The sequence below is a fragment of the Rhinatrema bivittatum genome, chromosome 8 (genome assembly GCF_901001135.1).
Source record: "Rhinatrema bivittatum chromosome 8, aRhiBiv1.1, whole genome shotgun sequence".
Classification (NCBI taxonomy): domain Eukaryota; kingdom Metazoa; phylum Chordata; class Amphibia; order Gymnophiona; family Rhinatrematidae; genus Rhinatrema; species Rhinatrema bivittatum.
The window spans coordinates 210,787,700-210,807,936 of NC_042622.1; the positions used below are offsets into that span (position 1 = coordinate 210,787,700).

The window sequence follows — 20,237 nt, forward strand, 5'->3', positions numbered from 1 at the left end:
CAAATTTATTGCAATCAGCCTCGAGATCAACTTTAGGAAAAGACAGAAAGACTATCCAATGCGCATAAATAAATAAATATTAAACTATTCACTACACAGTGGACTCAGACCTGAAGCAGCTGGATATAAATCTTCCTGACCCAACTCACCCAAGATGCAGGCGGCCATTACATGATTTGTGACTGTTGACCTGAACCCAGCTACAGATTAAAGGGGTTGGAGTAAATGAACAGTCAACCAGGGGCCAAGTCTAAAAGGGGAACAATACAAGGTCATATTAAGGGCAAGACAGTAATTAGAGTAGGATGGGCCATGGCTGGGGTTCTGCCCAGGGTCCAAGGCACCATTAAGCTGTCCCTGTCTCAGTCATTGAGGTGAGAAATGGGGGCTTTGGGTGGGCACTCAATTGGTGTCTTTCTGCAGCACTGGTGTGTTAAGCAGGAGACCTGCTCAGACTGGAACAAATAGTCCTGGAGAGCTGAGCAAATCTGACCCAGCTGGAGTCCAGTATGGAGCTGGCCAGCATGAAAACACCTGGCAGTATTTTAACTGATCCACTGAAAACATGTGTAGACCTTCTTTTAAGGAGTCACATTCAGTGCCTGGGCTATGGCTATACAAAGTCCCTATACGTCCCAGCATGGATTATCTGACGGGGTGAGGGTAAACCTCCATGACCCAATGTGCAGAGTATACGTCTTTACTGTGGGTATTCTCCAGTCTTAATTCTGTAGGTTACTGGTGCAAGAGTAAATAAAAAGAACACACAAGATTGGTTTTCCAAAGAAAGGAGTTTACAGTAGTAGTTTGTCAATGGTCATGAGTTGGCATCAGTCATTTCCTGACTGTAACATCTATATTCAATATCAAGTCCAATTCAGCTCAATCTATGTAAGCGTCCTTCAGTGTCAAAGGCTCTGGGATAGCCTCGCTTTCAGGGTATGGAAAGCAACACTCCCAGGATGGAATGGGGTTCCCTATCTTGAATTGGTTCTCCCCTTCCAAAACTGGAAAAGTAACAGAGGTCACTGATGGTTCTCCAAGAACTCCAGTCCTCTCAGTGCTCTCTCTTCCAGGGGCAGAGACTCCTGTAATGATTTCCAGATGAACTCCTGGCACACAGAACACTCTTCTCAGATGTTAGCTGGTTCTTTCTGGCTGAAAGTCCCAAAGTCAGCACAGCAGGGGGAAAAACAACAACACAAAATCCTCTTTTCCCACTCCTGGGCACGACAGGTGGGCAAAAAAACCTCCTCCCGACACAAAAGACAAATTACATAAAAATCTCCAAAAGCTTCACAAAAAAACAGAGACACCACACTCCAGCTACTAGATGTGACTTGGAAGATATGGGGTTTCTCTCTTCCTAGCCTTAACCCAGAGCAGGATGTGTTTCCCTCCAGGAGCAGGAGCAGGGCAACAAAAAAAAATCAGAATAAAGACCTAACAACCCTTAAAAATATAAAACACTGAGACACACTTTACTAGCACGGGGCATAGACCAGCAAGGCATTTGTCCCACTTCCTATCCTATGTAACCAACCAACACAGGAATAGGTGAACAAAGAAAAAGATCATCTCTCTACAAACTACAAACAAAAATTCCACACCAATCGCTCTTGAGCAGACAGGAGCCCACCACAGCAGCAACCTCATGAAAGTGCTGCGGCAAAGTAGTATGATCCAACTCTTATTTCCCCACAGGTCCTAGACTAAGGCCAAATACTAGTAGAGATTTCTGTGGGGTCTCTACACATGTGAACTGGATTCAGGCCAGCAAACATGTCAGCTGTAAGACTACAAAAAAAACTAAAGATCCAGATATAGCAAGGATAGAATAAATAGCAAAATTATAATGAATCCAGTTATGAAAGGGTAAATTGTAAATGTTATCTTTATAGTGACCTCATATAGTGCCACTAGAGACTACGGGCTTTTTGAATTAAGCTCTAGAAGGTGCTAGGGCTTTTTTAATCATTGGTCATTATAAAAGTTAATGATTCTTCAATATGAAGCTATTGTGCACTTATCTGTATGATAGGTAAGAGTCCACCTTTTGGTCGAACTTCTGAATAGTTCTAATGTTGCCAGTCAATGTGCAGTCCACAATCAGGTCAGGCAGAGCGAAATGTTTTTGTTCTGTCCGACACTGCAATGTTTCAGAAGACGTTCCTTCTTCAGGGAAACAGAAATGCTTGATGCCGGCAAGATGCGACTTGTGGACAACCTAAAAAGATGTGCAGCAAAAACCCTTTAAATAATGAATAACTTCTTAGTATGGAGGCACTTAAGGTTTTGGAAGACACTTACTTGGTCTATGCGGAACGGTCAATGTGTTATTAAGACCGAGACTCCGTTATGCTGAAAAGGAGAGAAACGAGCCATAGCCTTGAAATAACATTTTTGCAATGTCATAAGTTATACTATTTTCAAACAATCTTTTCCCACCGCGCATGTAAATTTATATCAAAGATTGTTTGAAAATAGTATAACTTATGACATTGCAAAAATGTTATTTCAAGGCTATGGCTCGTTTCTCTCCTTTTCAGCATAACGGAGTCTCGGTCTTAATAACACATTGACCGTTCCGCATAGACCAAGTAAGTGTCTTCCAAAACCTTAAGTGCCTCCATACTAAGAAGTTATTCATTATTTAAAGGGTTTTTGCTGCACATCTTTTTAGGTTGTCCACAAGTCGCATCTTGCCGGCATCAAGCATTTCTGTTTCCCTGAAGAAGGAACGTCTTCTGAAACATTGCAGTGTCGGACAGAACAAAAACATTTCGCCCGGCCTGACCTGATTGTGGACTGCACATTGACTGGCAACATTAGGACTATTCAGAAGTTCGACCAAAAGGTGGACTCTTACCTATCATACAGATAAGTGCACAACATCTTCATTTTGAAGAATCATTAACTTTTATAGTGACCAATGATTTAAAAAAGCCCTAGCGCCTTCTAGAGCTTAATTCAAAAAGCCCTTAGCCTCTGGTGGCACTATATGAGGTCACTATAAAGTTAAAATTTACAATTTACCCTTTCATAGCTGTAAGACTACTGCATTCTGTTTCAACCTGGACATAGGCCAATGCAGACATCTACACAAAACCTCAAACTAAAACCAGGCCCACAATACCATTACCCTATTACCTCTGAGCCTTGTATGTTTGGATCCTGCTGCCTTCTGCCCTATGCAAGACCTGGTAAGGTTAATAGATATAGGGACACAGCCTTGGCTCAGCTCCAGAGACGACGTCTTCCACAACCTGCTCTGCCACCCTGCTGGGGTGTCCCATCTTACAATCATAAAAACAGGAGGAGCAGGAAGCTGTTTCTTGCTGGTCCCCTCCTGGGATTCCTTCAGTCTGCTTCTATGAGGACCCCAATAATGCCCTGAAGGTCCCCACCCCCTCCTGGTGTGAAAGGGAGAATTAATCTCCATGTTCATTTGATCTGTGACTTGAACACTCCTAGGGAGGGGGAAGAAGCAGTCCCTTGCCTCAATCATTTGCCTACCCAATATGCAGGTAAAAGTACCCGCTCAGTGCCACTAAGTGCAAATTTTTATCCAAAGCAGAGGGAGAAGATCTTTGAGGCAGGGCACGGAGTTATGCGCAGATTTTTGAGAAGTCAACAGCATGCAGAAAAATTACCCGCACAAACTAGCAGGTGGAAAGGCATGCGGATAATTATTCTTAGACAGTTTTCAAAGGGAAAGCATGCACATACTTTTACTCTGAAAAAAGTGCAAAGTCTACAGCCCACTGGAAATTACCCCAGAGAGGGACAATTTTCAAAGCCTCAGTTTAGAGGAGGCATTCCTGAGGCTGTGGGGAGTTTGGGTAGGGTTGGAGAATAGCTCCCTTGAATTGCATTTCCAACTCTACACACCTTATTTTACACACACACACACACACACATACAAAAATATCTGCAAAAAAAAAAAAGAGAGCAGGTGCAAAGGTACATGGCTGGAAGTGTCAAGGTGGAAGACCATGGATATATGTGAGATAACATGAAGACACAAAGGGGTATGCATAGAAGTCTCGGAAAAGGAGCTGTTTGCCCAGTGTAGAGTTAATGGGCGGAGAATGAATGTAAACCACCTAGAACTCAAAGCAAAGTCAAAATCTGTGTGTGGAGAATGAGTGCTGGGAAGGCTGTAAATATTTGTTCTGTAAGAGAGCCAGGGGGTGACCAGTGTTATTCTTCTGTGTTATCTCTCTTCCAAGGGCAATGTGAATGTCATCCCCTAAGACTGGGTTTGGCCTGGCTCTCCGTGTTTTGTGCATTTCTGCTATCAAAAGATAAATATTTTCAGGGCTATTATTAGGCTTTCTTTGATGCAGGAGAATACTTTATTGCTTTCACCCAGCATCAAAGCACCAAAGGCCACCGCTGGCCCCCAGAGTTTGGGAATAGAATGGGGTGCTATAATGCTGGACATCCAGGTTTGGGTGTCCTGTCAGGTCTGCAGGGTTTAGGTGCATCATCGAGGTGATACACCTCTTCCCATCTTGAAGGTCAAGTGTTGCAGGACTGCCCCCTTCTGGTAGAAGAAAATGGCACTGCACTTGGTTTAGCATCACTGGCTTCCCTTCCAGCCCTTGAAGAAAGGAGCTCAGACTTTCCAGTAAAATCATCATGGGAGGTGGGTGGGAGAGAAGGCGGAAAAACTGAGAAATGCAAAACCCACACCCCATAAAATCTTCATGCCACACAGAGTCAAAGGATCCAAAAGTTCTAGAGGCTTATTTTGCAATATGTGTATCTCGTTATGACTGCTAGGCCATCCACTGATTCTCCAAGGCCATCAAGCTCAGGAGACCATCTTAGAGGTCCTCAAATGTTGGGCCATGGCCAGAATATTACTGTTATTTGTCTGACTTATAAAAATGTATTAAAATTTCAAATAATTATATCAACAAATATCAAAACATTATACATATCAAAAATATCAACTAAATATAATAAAGCATCAAGAAACATAATAAATTACAAAAAGGAATATAAATATTCTGAAAACAATAAAAGATTAAAATGTCCACTAAACAAAATATTGGATAACTAAAAAATTAACTCTCCCCTTTATCATATCGAAGGCCATAACACAGTTACACCCAGCAGCAAAGCACTGCGCCAATAATAACTCAGTCAAATGCCAATTAGAAGAGCGAAGTTTTGGCATCTTTTTAAGGCAAGAGAGAGTTGTGTAGATGTAGACCTTTGGGGATCAGATTCCAAGGATGGAACTTAGCATTCTGCCTCATAGTAACCAACGTGAAGGCCTCAAGAGAGGGGATCTCCAACATGAAATTCTCAGAAGAGACTAGGAGCCAACTTTTCAAATTACTGTGGATGTGGAACTCAATACAAATTACCTCGCTCTGGACACAATGAAGGAGTTTGCTCAATACTGGGGGTGCTGAAGCACCGACTGCACTGACAAAACTGACACCTATGAGAGGAGCAGAGGCAGCTGCTCTCTAAGAAAATGAGGGTCTTAGTACCAACAATTCAAACATTGATTGATATTCCATGGGAAGCCAATGTGGAACTGGCCTGATTCATTGGAACCAAGGAGTATTTTGTTAACAACTGCACTGCCAAGTTTTGCACTAACTGCAAACCAGATACAATTTTATTTGGTAACCCTATATAAAGAGAGTTCAAATAATCTATTCTGGAGAAAATGAAAGTGTAGATTGCAGAGACAAATGCAGCCAGGACTTGTGCAAGGGCATTAGGCACTCTGGGCAAACTTTCAGCCTTGCATCCTCTTTCCAGATGAACTCCTGGCGCACAGAAAGTTAATATAATATTGTGCATTAGTATGAATACAAATTTTGCATTTATAATTACAGGTTTATTTTATATGAAAAGGAGGACAAGATACTGATTTTAACATAGAAAATGGTAGAAAACAACCAATTAGCACATTTAGCTGGATTAGGGAGCAGAGTAGTTCTTCTCTGTTCTGACTGCTACAGCCTTACCCTCTTCCCCTCCTGTTCCCTGCACCACAGGCTAAGCTGGGGAACAAAGCTGAAAGTCAACAACTCAGATCCTGTCAGAGGTATAGACAAAAAAATGAGTCAAACCACTTAAAAAAGCCTAATCCTAAAACATAAAAATAAAGAAAGTCACAGTGTGTGGCTGTGTATTTGTGCATACAAAAGATGTGAAGACAAAATGAGGATGGCACTGTGAGTCTGGGTGGCTATCAGGAGCTATGGCTTTGCGATTCCTGCTACTGTTCTTTGCCTTTTCCAAGAAACCGAGGCCCTAGGCAACTGCCTAATGTTTAAGCCAGCCCCGAATGCAGCATTATCTACAAAGGGGCACAAGCATTTCAACCAACGTAGCTTGAAAAAAGCAGATTTAGCTACAGCCTGTACCTGGGAATTCATGGGCAGTCTGGAATCTAAAAGTACCCCCTGGTAAAACACAAGAGGCACTCCGACGACAATGACTTTTCAACTTATTCAGTACTTTGTTTCCCACCCACAGTATTTCATCCGCAGCATAATGTTCTCCAAGCAGATACTAAGCTGCTTAATAACGGCCACTGGATCAGGGCCCAATTTCATGTAGAGTTGCAAATTATCTGCATACGTGAGATAAGAAACTTCACAACCTGAGATCAGTTTCCACGGGGGGTCTCATGTAGATGTTAAAAAGCAATGGAGGCAATATGGACCCCTGGGGGCATATCACAATCCAGAGGTCATGGATTGGCACAAAAGTCTCCTAAAGCTCCTTTTGGGGTTATACCAGAAAGCTAGAAATGAAACTGAGAACCATGCCTCTGACACCCCAGAAATGCAGCTGCCAAAATAACATTACCTGATCCAGGGTGTCGAAGGCTGCAAGACAAATCAAGCAATGCAAGCAATGCTGTGAAATCCCCTGTCAAGATTCTGACATAATTTATCAAGCAGAGCTAATAAAGCCATTCTTTACTGTACCGTCTGTGAAAACCTGATTGCAGGAGGTCCTGGCGATCATTTACATCCAGAAATTCTACTAGCTGGTTTGCAATGACCTTCTCAATAACCCTCCCAATAAAGGAGAGACTAGAGATTGGTCTGAAATTGCCAGCGTGCTCTGCAGAGAGAGTCAGCCATCCCTGGCAAGGAAAAGCACCCAAAGTGACAGCCATGGCCCGAGGAGAGAGACAGACCAGCTTTCCTAAAAGATTAAACCCATTTAAAAAAATGACCATCCTCCCTGTAAGTGACCATCTAGGTCAATTCTGTGGCTTGGTGGCAGCAAAGACCTGTAATTTGGCCTTTTGTCCCTCAGGCTGAGAGTAAGTGTGTGATGGATATAGCGAGTGACAGGAAATGTGAGGTTCACAAGCTTTGTTCTGTACGCATAGTACTTTTCTGTTATATTGCTGTTCTGCATACACATGGTACCTTTGTATTATGTGCCACTTGTAGCAAACTACTTATGTATTACTTGGCAGAAGTTTTGTAATCTTTGCTCTAACAGGGAAAGAAGCTGTGCATTACGGGAGATCTGATTCACTGAGAGGACCCTCAGATAAGCCTGCAGGTCTTGTTACATCTGCCTCTCTCAGAATCACAGAAAGCATTGCTTTTTTCACACTTGTTCAGCCAAGCAGTCAAAGATAGCTTTAAACCAGCTTTACTGTGTTACAGTTAAGAGACTCTTTCCAGTTGATCTTATTTCTGTTTCATCCTCCTCTATATTTTCTATTTGGTTTTTCTTCAATAAATATTTTGGAGACTATCCTCCTGTAGAATGCTGTATAGTTGTTGCTCAGCACAACACGCTGTGAGGACGCATGAGGCTTCACTTACCACAATTCGAGTTTTGTTGTTGATCAGTTTGCTGATGTGCTCCTCCAGGCTCCTTTTCTGTGCCTGGACTTCAGTTATCAGAAGGGAGAGCTCCTCCTGGGGAGGGAGGAATAGAGAGGAGGAAAGGATCATCTTTAGTAATACTGGAAGCTGCCAGGATTGTACTGCACACAGTGCTCTTGGCATACAAATAGGGGGCCACAATACAGGTACCAGCTAGATGGAAGGGCTTCTGGAAGAGGGTGGTGTTGTGAGGGGAGGGGGGAGGGAGGGAGGGAGGGAGAAGGTAAAATTGATACACATATTCAGCGGGGCAGGAGGAGGGAGGGCTGAGCCCGGTGGCGCAGATTTCTCCAAATTTAAAAATTTCAAGGGTTATGGGGGACATTCCTGGCCAGCAGCTGGATTGAGACTTATGGTGATCGTGGTGGTGGTAAAGGGGGGGGGGAGTAATAGGCCCCATGACTGTTTTTTTATTTTTTATTTTTTTTAAAGAGAGCTACATTCCCTGATATTTTTAAAGATATCTGGTAAACAGCTAGTTATCCAGCTACACAAGGCCATATAACTTTAGGCCTGCTCTTAAATTATCCAGCTAATTTATCGTTTAAAATCTGGCAAATTAGGGCCTGATTCATCAAGACATTTTCCCATACTCTGAATGGGAGAAATGCCTTAGTGAATCAGGCCTTTAGCTGGATAACTTAACTCCTCCCTTAAACCCTCTCGGAATGCCTCTTTTATCCAGCTAGATTTTAGCTGGCTAATGATTTATCTAGCTGGATAAGGAGCTAAGTATACAAAACCTTTCCATTTAGATAGGTAACTTTTTGTTCAATCATTTTTATTAGTATTGAAATATAAAATCAACTGTTGCAAATTGCAATGCGCAGGTGATAAATATAACATACAGTATCAATATTTACTCCAATAGCAATTAGAAAAAGAAAATGAACAAGTTATACAATTAATCTTACCCACAATATTATTCCCTCCCTTCTTTTTAAGTTCTATTTCAAAAAACAGTAAAAGTAAGTATTAATATAAGAACTATAAAAACTAATTAATTCATTTTCTAGCTTTTTGAAGACATTTCTGAAGTGTCAGATCTAGAGGGAATCTATGTTTAAGATCCCCCATTGTATTGATGTACAGAGGCTGACAAGGCCAGGCCTACGCAGTTAGAAATAAGGCTTTAAGTTCCTCTTTCTTCTATATAATTATAATTCTATATAATTATTTAGCAGAAACTGCTAAAGGCTGGACATGTGACAGAGGGCCTATGAAGCAAACCCACAGAAATAAGTAACCAGAAATCCCCAGTAGTTGTTTACTGCTTAAAAGACCATTAGGATTGCCTAAGATTAGCTACACCTGTGATTAATGGATATTAATAAGCAAAGTACTGCAATTCCGCTTTTCTTAGCCTATCAGCGCGATGATGCAGTTCCTCTTTTTCTAGAGATGATTAAAGAGAAACTAATTAATTAATGAGAGAGTACTGGAGCTGACATTTTATTGGATAATTCTCAATGCCTTGCCTTATATATGTAAGAAAGTCTATCTAAGTCTGAATTGTAAGTTGGAAGTCAGGCTTTGCTGGCTGACCTTTTCTTGGCTGCGAGCCTCTGAGGGCGCGCATCTGGAATAAAGGGAAGTGATTTGTCCGCTGTGAGATGGACTGTCTGATTTGAATCTTTTTACAGCCTTACCAGGGGAAACAGGGACCTCGCATCGTAACTCGGTTACGTCAACTGGTGCCGAACCCTTGCCAGGTGAAGAGTCTTTCTATTTTTTCCCCCCTCTCTCTGAACCTTTTTCCCCTTCCGATCAGCCCCTTTATACTTTTATTTTTAATGCCTGACATCCTCTTGTTGGGCTGCTCCTCTTCTTTGTACTTTTTCTTTTGGGCTTGTGGTATTGGCTTTGTATCTGAACCTCACTAAACCTGTGAGCCCCCTTTTCTGTGGTGTGGTCTTCCTGGTACTTTCCTCCTGCCTTTCCTTTGCTTTCCAGGTGACTTCTTATCTTTTTTTCCTTTTGCTTTGCTCTCTTTTGGCTCTGCTCTTTGGCTCTCTAGCTAGGTGGCAGGACCACGGGAGGGTGGTTTCTGTGCTCTCCGTCAGCTGTTAGGCTCATGTCGAGCTTTCTTGGTATAATGTGGACATTCAGACGTGTGAATGCTTTAAGTGTGGTCAGTGGCATCTGACTCTTTGGGTGAATGCTTTAGATGTGGTCTGTGGCATCTGACCCTTTGGGTGAATGCTTTAGATGTGGTCTGTGGCATCTGACCCTTTGGGTGAATGGTTTAGGTGTGGTCAGTGGCATCTGACCCTTTGGAATTGGTTTCGTGCTGTTCTAGCTGGCTTAGATAGGGATTCTGTGGTCATACATGGTCCTGAGAAGCGCAAACCTTGGGATTTTCCTGTGAGTAAGTCTGGGACTAAGTTCTTGATTCCTTGTTCTCGGGGAGGCCAAATCTGTAAAGTTTGTTGTGTTTTGTTGTGGTGGCTGTTGTTGGCTCTGTGAGCATTACTGTGGGGTGGCTTTTAGTGTTTATTTGATCTTGTGTTTAAGTGCTGTTTTAAGAAGAAACAGAGAAGTACTAGGTGTCCAGGCACAGCCTAGGTTTACAGTATATCATTGCCTTGGGGAACTTTAGTGGTTGTGAAGAGTGATTGATTTGTCTTGCTTGTGATATGCTAAAGACACTCTTAATGGGTTAGATCTTTCAACCATGGGGTCCGGAGACTCTAAAGATACCCCAGAACCTCCCCCAAATACCCCTGCCCATTATATTTGGGAGCAATACTCTAAGTTGGGTGTCAGGTATCTTAAAAGATGGAATTTTTCAACCTAGGACATTCCTACATTGCAATTTCCATTAGAAGGGAGTTTTGATATTGACAGAATTATACATTTGAGAGATGTGCTAGCAGCAGATGAAAAAACCTGACTGCCAGCAGAGATCTTTTTTTTTATATATTGAAACTTTTATTGAGAATTTCAAAAAAAGAAGAAAACAGACATCGGCCATCATCATCTTCTGTGCTTACATATAACAGGATAAGAGTAAGCAACCCAAGAACCCACCTTTCCCCCCCCCCCCTTCCCAAAGTTCACAGACATCCAGCATACCACAGCGTATAGTCCCCACAGCAGCAGAACAAAGCAATAGGATCCTTAATCAAGATCCAACTTTTACAGACCAATACTTGGAAGGCTGGGTAAAGAAGCATATAAAAGACAAGACTAAGAAAGAAAAAAAACAAAACAATAACCAGTACATTCAATGCAAGGGTCACATAAGTGCATAACATTCTTAAGGAAAATGAATCCAGACAGGGTCCCCGCACTGCTTTAAAAGATGCAATATGGTTATTCCGTACAGCTGTTAAAGAGGCCAGTCGGCAAAGGGTATGCAATTGGTCAAGGGCCTCAGGAAACGAGGAAGAGCCATCTTGCTTCCAACCCAGGGCAACTACGCAATGCGCTGCAATAAAGACTGGTAAACAAAAGCATTGCTGATGTTTATTCACCCCAGGGACAGGAAAATTTAATAAGATATGCTCTGCCCTTGGAATAATTTGAACTTTCAGTAAATTTATTAACCAGACAGTAACTTTCTCCCAGAAAGGGACAATCTTGTCACATCGCCACCAGATATGGAAATAAGAGCCCACAGAACCACAATTCTGCCAACATATGTCCAATTGTTGCGGATATAATCTGTGTAGCTTAACTGGGGTAATGTGCCGACGATTCAGAAGTTTGAAGCAGTTCTCCTGCAACTGGGCCGAGTTGGAGCATTTACTGGCACTGGAGTAAACAATATCCCACTCATCTTTACTAAGAGGCAACTATAAGTCCATGTCCCTTTTCCTAATGATGTTACGATTCCTCTCGTAGCTGTGCCACGAGAGGCCTCTCACCTTTTCTCTGGAGGCCGCACCAAAGCCAGGGCCTTGCCTGGACAGTCTGTCCTGCTTTTGCGCCATGGCCTGGGAGGCCACCGTTGCCATCTGGGCCTACCTGAGGCCTGCTCTGCTTCCTCCTTGACTTTCTGGTTTGGGCCTTGCCCTTTCTTCCTAAGGGGTCGGCCCTCAGCTCTTCTCTTTAGTTATAGGGCCAGCCGGGAGTGGCCCATCTAAACTCCTCCCAGGGAGTTGCCTGCTTCCTGCTCTATAAAAGGACTTCTCTTTCAGTTCTGCTTTGCCTTGCATTGGAGTTACTTGCTCCTGGATGTCTTGCCTTCCAGCGCTCTGTCAGACCTTTGTTCTTCGTTGGAGCTCCATGTCTCATCTTGATGTCAGTAATTCCGTCCTGATGTTCCTCGCCTGTTCCTGATGTCCTGTACCCCGTGTTCCTTGATGTCCACTTTCCTGGTGTGCTGTTGTCGTTGTCCACGACCAGCCCATGGGCAGGCTGTGTAGGACACCTCACGGTACAAAGGCCATCTTCATCTCCGCAGTACAAGCCTCTGGAAGATTTCTGCTTCAGTCCTAAATCTTGAATCCTGAGTTGTCTTTGAATCCTAGAGAATCTTGAATCCTGTGCTTGAATCTTGTCCCGGTCTTCAGAGTTCCTTGCATTGCATCCGTCCATGCCAAAGACTCTGACTGAACCTGTGCCACTCCAGCATGGTCCGTGACCAGCCTCGGATGGGCTGTGTAGGGCGCGCCTTGGTACAGGCTTCTACCGAATCTTCGCCATGTTCCAGTTTTCATCTATTCCACACCTCGTCTAGAGCCTGCTTCACATTCAAGCGTGGTCCGCGACCAGTCCCGTGGATCCGCCCTGTGGTGGGCTGTGTAGGGCATGCTGCGTCGCAGTCTCAACCCAGTACTTGATCTTGCTCCTGAATACCTTTGCCCGCAGTACCTTGCTTCTGAACCTTCGTCCAAAGACCTTGCACGAGTCTTCGTCTGTACCTCCAAGTTCCTCATCTACGTCTAGAGTCTCTATGTTCCAGAGCCTTCGTCTGCCATCGTCCCTAGTCCGAAAGGGCTGGAACGGTCGGAGTTTTGTTCAAATATCAACACTATGTGTTGGCTCCAGAAGCATGCAGGTCCGGCAGAGAGTCAGACCGTCCGTCTCCACCCATGCTAGGACACGCCTTGCCTACCTCGGTGCTGCCTTGGAGTCCTCTGGGGTTGTGCCGAGGCCTAAGGGCACGCTATCTCCACAAGTTGGGACCGCTCTCCTAGTGCTCCCTAACAAATAAGTATAAAGGGATTCGTCACCGGACCATTAAGAAGCATAAATATTTTAGACACTTGGCCACAAATAGTGTCTGCTTGAGCACAAAAATTTTCAAACATGGTTCTACTCCCTCTCAGCCTGTTAAGCCTTTGCTGAGAGACTAAGAAATGTTTAACCTGAGCAAAGGCCAGGAAATCTACAGAACTCAGTTGGTATGTCTGCATAAGTGCGTCCATTGTTAGTAAGCTTCCGTGCCCAAGTAATTGCCCAACAGAAATAATCCCAGCCTCCTTCCAGGAGTTAAAAAAAGATGACTAGTGTTGCGTCAGAGGTGGACCCTTGAGCCGAGGTGGGGTTGGCGCAACCCGTAGGTGAGGACCTACGGGTCCCCACCATCAGTAGGTGGAGTGGGCTGATAGGCAGAAGCCGCTGGAGCTTCACCTATACCAGCACTTGTTCCCCATGGGTTGAGCCTTTGGGTGCTGGTGCCGGCAGGACTTAGGTGGGTCTCGAGGTTGGATACCAGAGAAGGTTGGTTCAGCCCAGAGACAGCAGATGATAGGTGGCGTAGTCCTACTCTGGACTGGGTAAGGTACTGGAACTTGGGTGCCAATGGAACAGAGGCTGATTGAGGGCGCTCGAGCAAAGGTAGGCCGAAGCCTAATAAGTCCATGTCCAGGGAGTAGGCTAGGAGAAGCGTCAATGACAGGCTTGGATCAGGGCCGGCAGCAAAGTGGAAGTCGTGGTGCGCAATGCTGAGATATGATCACGGAGAAGTCAATAGCGTTGGTCAATTGAAGAAATGGTCGAGGTCTGGAGATAGGCAGTAGTGTGGTCGGGCGTAGCGGAGGTCTGGGTCTGGAGATAGGGTGACGCGTAGTCAGGCAAAGCGAAGTCGAAATCTGTGCAGTCAATCCAAAGCATAGGCAGGGCAGGAACAAAGAGAACAGGAACAACGAGGGTCAGCAGTGAAAAGTAGAGATGAATCTCTAGCAGCAACGAGTACTCGAGTAACTAGGAGACCTGCTGCAAAGTCAACACTATGGAGCGAGGCCTGAGCTTAAATACACTGAAGAGTTTGCTCCTATTCTTATTTTTTTCAGACCTCACTTTTTCTTAATATGTATTTCCCAGCTGGTTTCCAGTTGTTACGCATGCCGTCTGTGGCAGACCCGCGGCGCAGCCCCCTCACCTTCTTACACAGACTCCAGCTTCTGGTACCTCCTTGCTAGCGGCGGTAGGCCGCCAGCTTTGACCTTGGGCTGCCCCTGGTGCCTCCACGGCAGGCCCTTCATAAGGATCATTGATGCGCGAGTGCCTAGGGAGGGGCGCGGCGCAGTTGGTGGCATCTCTCTGCGGACCACGCGGAGAGGCTCAACAAGAAATGGCATCTTGACCTGAAACGCTGGGGACTATGGTGGAGCTGAAATCGGAGCAGCCTCGGAGGGAACTTTCTTTCGGCTTCCCCCCATCTTCCCCTCCCTTCCCCTACCTAACCCACTACCCCAGCCCTATCTACACCCCCCCCACCTTTATCGTGAAAGTTATGCCTGCTCCAGGCAGGCGTAACTCATGCGCGCCGATCGGCCACCGCCGCGCGATTCCCCGGCCCAGGAGCGATTTCGGGGGCCTCGGCCATGCCCCCAAAACGCCCCTGGGCCGGCACCACCCCCCGACACGCCCCCCGACATGCTCCCCTAGCAAAGCCCCAGGACTTACGTGCGTCACCGAGCCTATGCAAAATAGGCTTGGCGCGCGCAGGGGGGTTTTGAAAGGGTTACGCACATAACTTATGCGCGTAACCCTTTTAAAATCTACCCCTAATTATCATAGGAAGAACATTTCCTTGAGATATCTAAGAAAGAGGTGGGGGCCTGGCAGGCAGAGCCAAATAATCAAGGGATTTATAATTTACAAATACAAAGATACTTCCTGGGTTCTTGGGCTGATTCATATAATTTCTGGCCAGAATATGTTTCTGCCTGGTGGCAGGATTCAACATTCTGCTGCTGTTGTTATGCATACCGGCTCCACTCTCTGTCGCTCCCTCGCCAGTCCCGAGCCTCAGCAGGGCCCGTGCTCCTCCCGCGCCGCCGGGGCCACAGCGTCCTCCTCCCGAGCCAAGACATCGGCCATCTTGGCTCCGCTCCCTAGGCGTGTGTGCGCATCCTCTGTGCGAATTTAAAGGGCCCGCAGCAGGGAGACGTCGCCGGCCCTTCCTGTTCACGTTGGGCCTCCTTCCTTTAAATTCCCTGCAGCAACCCTGGATAGATGACTTGGCAATGAGTCTGCTTCACTTGTGGAGTCTTCTGAGCTGCGTGAGTGTCTTGAGCCCTGTTCCTGCTTTTTGAGTCCTGTTCCTGTCTTTCGAGTCCTGTTCCTGCTCCATTTCCCATCCTTGGTCCCGACAGATGGATCTTCTGGCTTCGACCTCGGACTGGCTATCGGCGACTCTCTGGCTTCTGACCTCGGACTGCCTTAAGGTGATTCTTTTGGCTTCGACCTCGGACTGGCTACCGACGACTCTCTGGCTTCTGACCTTGGACTGACTTCAGACGACTCTTCTGGCTGTGAATCCACCATCTTCGCAGAGGCCCACCTAAGACCAGCCGGCCCTACACACCCAAAGGCTCAACCAGCGGAGAACGGGGTTGGTATTGGTGAAGCTCCAGACGGCCCCTGCGTCAGCTCGGCCTCGCCTCCCGATGGTAGGGACCTGCGGGGGTTCGCCCTCTCAGGTAGCGCCAATTCCTCCTCGGGCCAAGGGTCCACATCCTCATCCGTCACTACAACAACTGTAGAGGAAAATTGGTTCTTACCTGCTAATTTTCATTCCTGTAATATCTCGGATCAGTCCAGACTCCTGGGTTTATTCATTCCTGCCAGCAGATGGAGACAGAGAAAGTTTTACTGACACTGCTTGATAAGCCTTGGTGCCACCTACAGTTCCTCAGTATTGATACATACCCAAGCAAAAATATTACGTGCAAAATTTGATAAAAACTAGTAAAACTGGTAAATTGTGAATAAAAAACATGTAGTCCTTTACCGAAACAAAAAGGTGTATGCCGAATTACAGCTGAGCGGAGAACTCTCCACCTCCAAAAATCAGGCAGGTTCTGGACTGATCTGTGGTACTACAGGAACGAAAATTAGCAGGTAAGAACCAATTTTCCTTTCCCTGTACATACCTGGATCAGTCCAGACTCCTGGGATGTACCAAAGCTTCATACAGAGGGTGGGACCTGGAGAGTCCAGCTCGCAAGACACTTACGCTGAACAACCGGGAGTCTGGATCCCTTGCATTCAGCCGGTAATGCCTCGCAAAGGTATGCAGTGACATCTGCCTATCTGCTGGTATCCCAAGCCCTTCTGCTGAGCCAGATAAGCCTGATGAAGCAGGAGGATAAAGTCCGGGAAAAACGCATGCAGAGCCACAGGCAAGGAAGAAGCCTGATCCCCCACGGGCCCCGGAGCCATCATATATGGCCTAAGAGACCCCACTGTGCCCCCCTGTCCATCTAAGGGACCTGGGTAGACAGAGGAGAGCCATGGGGGAAGAGCCCCCTCCCCTACAGAACATGAAAGTAAACGCGAACTGGAATCCAAAATGGCCACCCGCTCCCGCCACAAGGGAGCTGGCACGCCCGACGCGACCAGTGGCAGCAGTAGTAGGCTCGACCGCAGGCGCTGCGGGCCGCTCAATTTTCTTGCACTTCGCAGCCATAGGAAGGAGGGAGGCCGCCCCCAAAATACACACCGAGCAAAGGCCGGGACCGCGCTGCATGCGTGTCAAGCCGAGCCACGAACCACTCCCCCCTGGAGGCGAGAGAAGAAAACTCTCCCTGCTGACAGAAAAAGAAAAAATAAAAGCCGGTAAAAAAACACATGGAGAGGGGAGGAGGGGGGAGGGAAAAAAATCCCCAGAGCCTTACTGCTCAGCTGCTCCTTACAGTGACAACCTTCCTATTGTTTTGGGTTTTTTTTTAACTTTACTAAACAGAAAAAATAGCAGGCTCTCCTCTCCTAAGGCTGAAGGGAGCTGTCCAGCTCAGTTCAGCCAAAGTAAACTAGGAGAGGAAAAGGCCCTAAAGAAAAGGAACAGAGGCGAAAACCCCAAAACTGAAAGCCGCCTGGGCAGCCTGGTGGAAGGGAGGGATCTGGACCACCAGAATTGCACCCCACAGATCACCAAGGATCAAGCGTACAAAAAGGTCACCAACCTCCAGCTTGTCCACCTCAGCCAAACAGGGAAAGGGTCCCCTCAGGATCCAAACCCCTGGGAGGAAGACTCACCCGAAAAAGAAAAAAGAACTGAAAACCACAGGTTTATGCACCAGCCACTATCTGCTGGAGACAGAGAAATACTGAGGAACTGCAGGTGGCACCAGGGCTCATCAAGCAGTGTCAGTGAAACTTTCTCTGTCTTCATCTGCTGGCAGGGATGCATAAACTCAAATGTCAGATGAAATTTAATGTGAATAAGTGCAAGGTGATGCATATAGGGAAAAATAACCCATGCTATAATTACACAATGTTAGGGTCTATATTAGGAGCTACCACCCAAGAAAGAGATTTAGGCATCATAGTGGATAACACATTGAAATCGTCGGTTCAGTGTGCTGCAGCAGTCAAAAAAGCAAACAGAATGTTAGGAATTATTAGAAAAGGAATGATGAATAAAACGGAAAATGTCATAATGCCTCTGTATCGCTCCATGGTGAGACCGCACCTTGAATAATGTGTACAATTCTGGTCGCTGCATCTAAAAAAAGATATAATTGCGATGGAGAAGGTACAGAGAAGGGCTACCAAAATGATAAAGGGGATGGAACAGCTCCCCTATGAGGAAAGGCTGAAGAGGTTAGGGCTGTTCAGCTTGGAGAAGAGACGACTGAGGGGGGATATGATAGAGGTGTTTAAAATCATGAGAGGTCTAGAACGGGTAGATGTGAATCGGTTATTTACTCTTTCAGATAGTAGAAAGACTAGGGGGCACTCCATGAAGTTAGCATGGGGCACATTTAAAACTAATCAGAGAAAGTTCTTTTTCACTCAACGCAGAATTAAACTCTGGAATTTGTTGCCAGAGGATGTGGTTAGTGCAGTTAGTGTAGCTGGGTTTAAAAAAGGATTGGATAAGTTCTTGGAGGAGAAGTCCATTATCTGCTATTAAGTTCACTTAGAGAATAGCCACTGCCATTAACAAAAGTAGCATGGAATAGACTTAGTTTTTGGATACTTGCCAGGTTCTTATGGCCTGGATTGGCCACTGTTGGAAACAGGATGCTGGGCTTGATGGACCCTTGGTCTGACCCAGTATGGCATGTTCTTATGTTCTTATGATTTTCTCTTTTTCTCCAGGCTTCTAGAGAGTTTTTCCAGCTCAAGCTTTTGTGGGAAGTCTTTGATTTTCTCTGTTAGCTTTGGCAAATGTGCGACTCTGATATCTTATGTACTTTGCATGGTACAGGAAGAAATGCAGGCCTGTTTCTATTTCTCCAGTGTTGCATTGCATGCAGAGTCTGGTTTCCTGTGGTTTCTTGTTCAGTTTTTACCTACTTCTGTTTCTAATTTGTGCTCTACCACGAGCACCTCTTTCAATTTGGAGCTGGAACCATCAGTTGAGCTAGCAAAAAGCAGTCAATCATGGCACTCTCATCCACTGAAGCGGAATACAAAGCAATAGCTTGAGCATGCCAAGAAGCCATGTGGCTGAGCCAACTGATGACAGACATCACAGTCAACATGCGCAAATCCATAACTCTACTAGAGGACAACTAGCATTGCATAAAGTCAGGGCCGGCGGAAGCACTAGGCAAACTAAGCAGGGGCCTAGAGCACCAGGGACCCAGGGGCAGCAGCCGCAGCAGCAAGAGAGAAAAGACATCTGCTGCTGCGGCAGCGGTAGTGGCAGCTCAGCAGCTGCCGGCAGGATATTTCACCAACTGTCAACGAGCGACCTGCCCGTCGTCGCATCACCCCTACCAACTTCAAGCCAAGTCAGGTCAGGTGAGGACAGATGGGTCACTTGTCGGTGAAATATCCTGCCGGCAGCTGTTAAGCTGCCACTACCGCCACCACGGCAGTGCCTGTCTTTTCTCTTGCTTGACTCTATCCAGTAGGGGGCAGCGTGAAGGTGTGGGGGGGGGGGGGGGGGAGGGGGGCGGATGCAAGGCAGAAGGTTTGCCTACGGCACCTAATACCCTTGCACCGGCCCTGCAGAAAGCCGACACAAACCGAGAAGGTGAACTCGTGCACTAAGCACACTGATGTGAACCATCACCTTCTGAGAGATTTGTAAGAGAAGGGCACTAATGAATTTGAATACTGCCCATCAAGACTGAGCGTTGACCATTCAGCCATCATAAAAGTGTTTTTGGAGGACCGACAGTAAAAGGTCATCCCCTAAACAGATAACAAGAGGTTAAAGTTCTCTGGCTTTGTCACCTGACCTTGTGTGGAAAGGGGGCGGGGCTGTGAGGGTTCCCTAGAGAGCTTGTAACCTGTATTAGTCTGAGTGCCCTTCTTCCCTGCCATTGTGTCTGGTCACACCAGCAATATATACAGAACCTTGTAACTGTATAAATATTATTTATTTTCTTTTCCAGTTTCCCAAATAAAGTACCCTTGCATGCAAGCACTGAAGAGTTCAGAGTCATTTCCGAGAAAGTGCTTCTCCTGGAGGCATGGGAGTACCCACTCATACACCCAGTTCAGATCCTGAGCAACAAGATTGCCAGACTCGTGCTACTCTGCCAACACTGTTTTCCCCATACAGCGTAGCATAGTAATGACGGCAGAAAAAGACCAAAAGGTCCATCCAGTCTGCCCAGCAAGTTTCTTAAGTTAGTACCTGCTGCCTGTGCCGGTTACCCCCAAAGCCTTATGTTAACGGTTGTAATATTTACATTCAAAACCAAGCAACTGTCCAACCCATAACAAAATTACCACTAGCAACATTTTTTTATGGGGTGAGCAGCCTTCTTGATAACTCAGACAGTGCTGCTTGAACGTGCTTTGCTTTTGGACTTGGCCATAGAAGCAGTCCTGTGCTTTTCCCCTAATGTCTGCTGCTGAATATCCCCAGTTATCCTAAAGTTAGCCAGATAAGTCTATTCGGTCAACTTTAGGACAGCCCTACGACACAACTTATGTGGCTAACTCTAGCCCTTCCAGAAACACTTCCCGCCCACCCCTGGAATG

At 45.9% G+C, this 20,237-nt stretch overlaps 1 protein-coding gene across 2 annotated transcripts in view; it reads right to left on the reverse strand.

Annotated features, from left to right (window-relative positions):
- The window catches only part of TRIM50 (tripartite motif containing 50), a 61,424-nt gene that overhangs the window by 19,304 nt on the left and 21,883 nt on the right, over positions 1-20,237 (reverse strand). For both annotated transcript variants that reach the window (XM_029613671.1, XM_029613670.1), the window contains exon 3: positions 7,830-7,925. In XM_029613671.1, the coding sequence (XP_029469531.1) occupies positions 7,830-7,925 (96 nt within the window). The remainder of the gene's footprint in view (positions 1-7,829; positions 7,926-20,237) is intronic.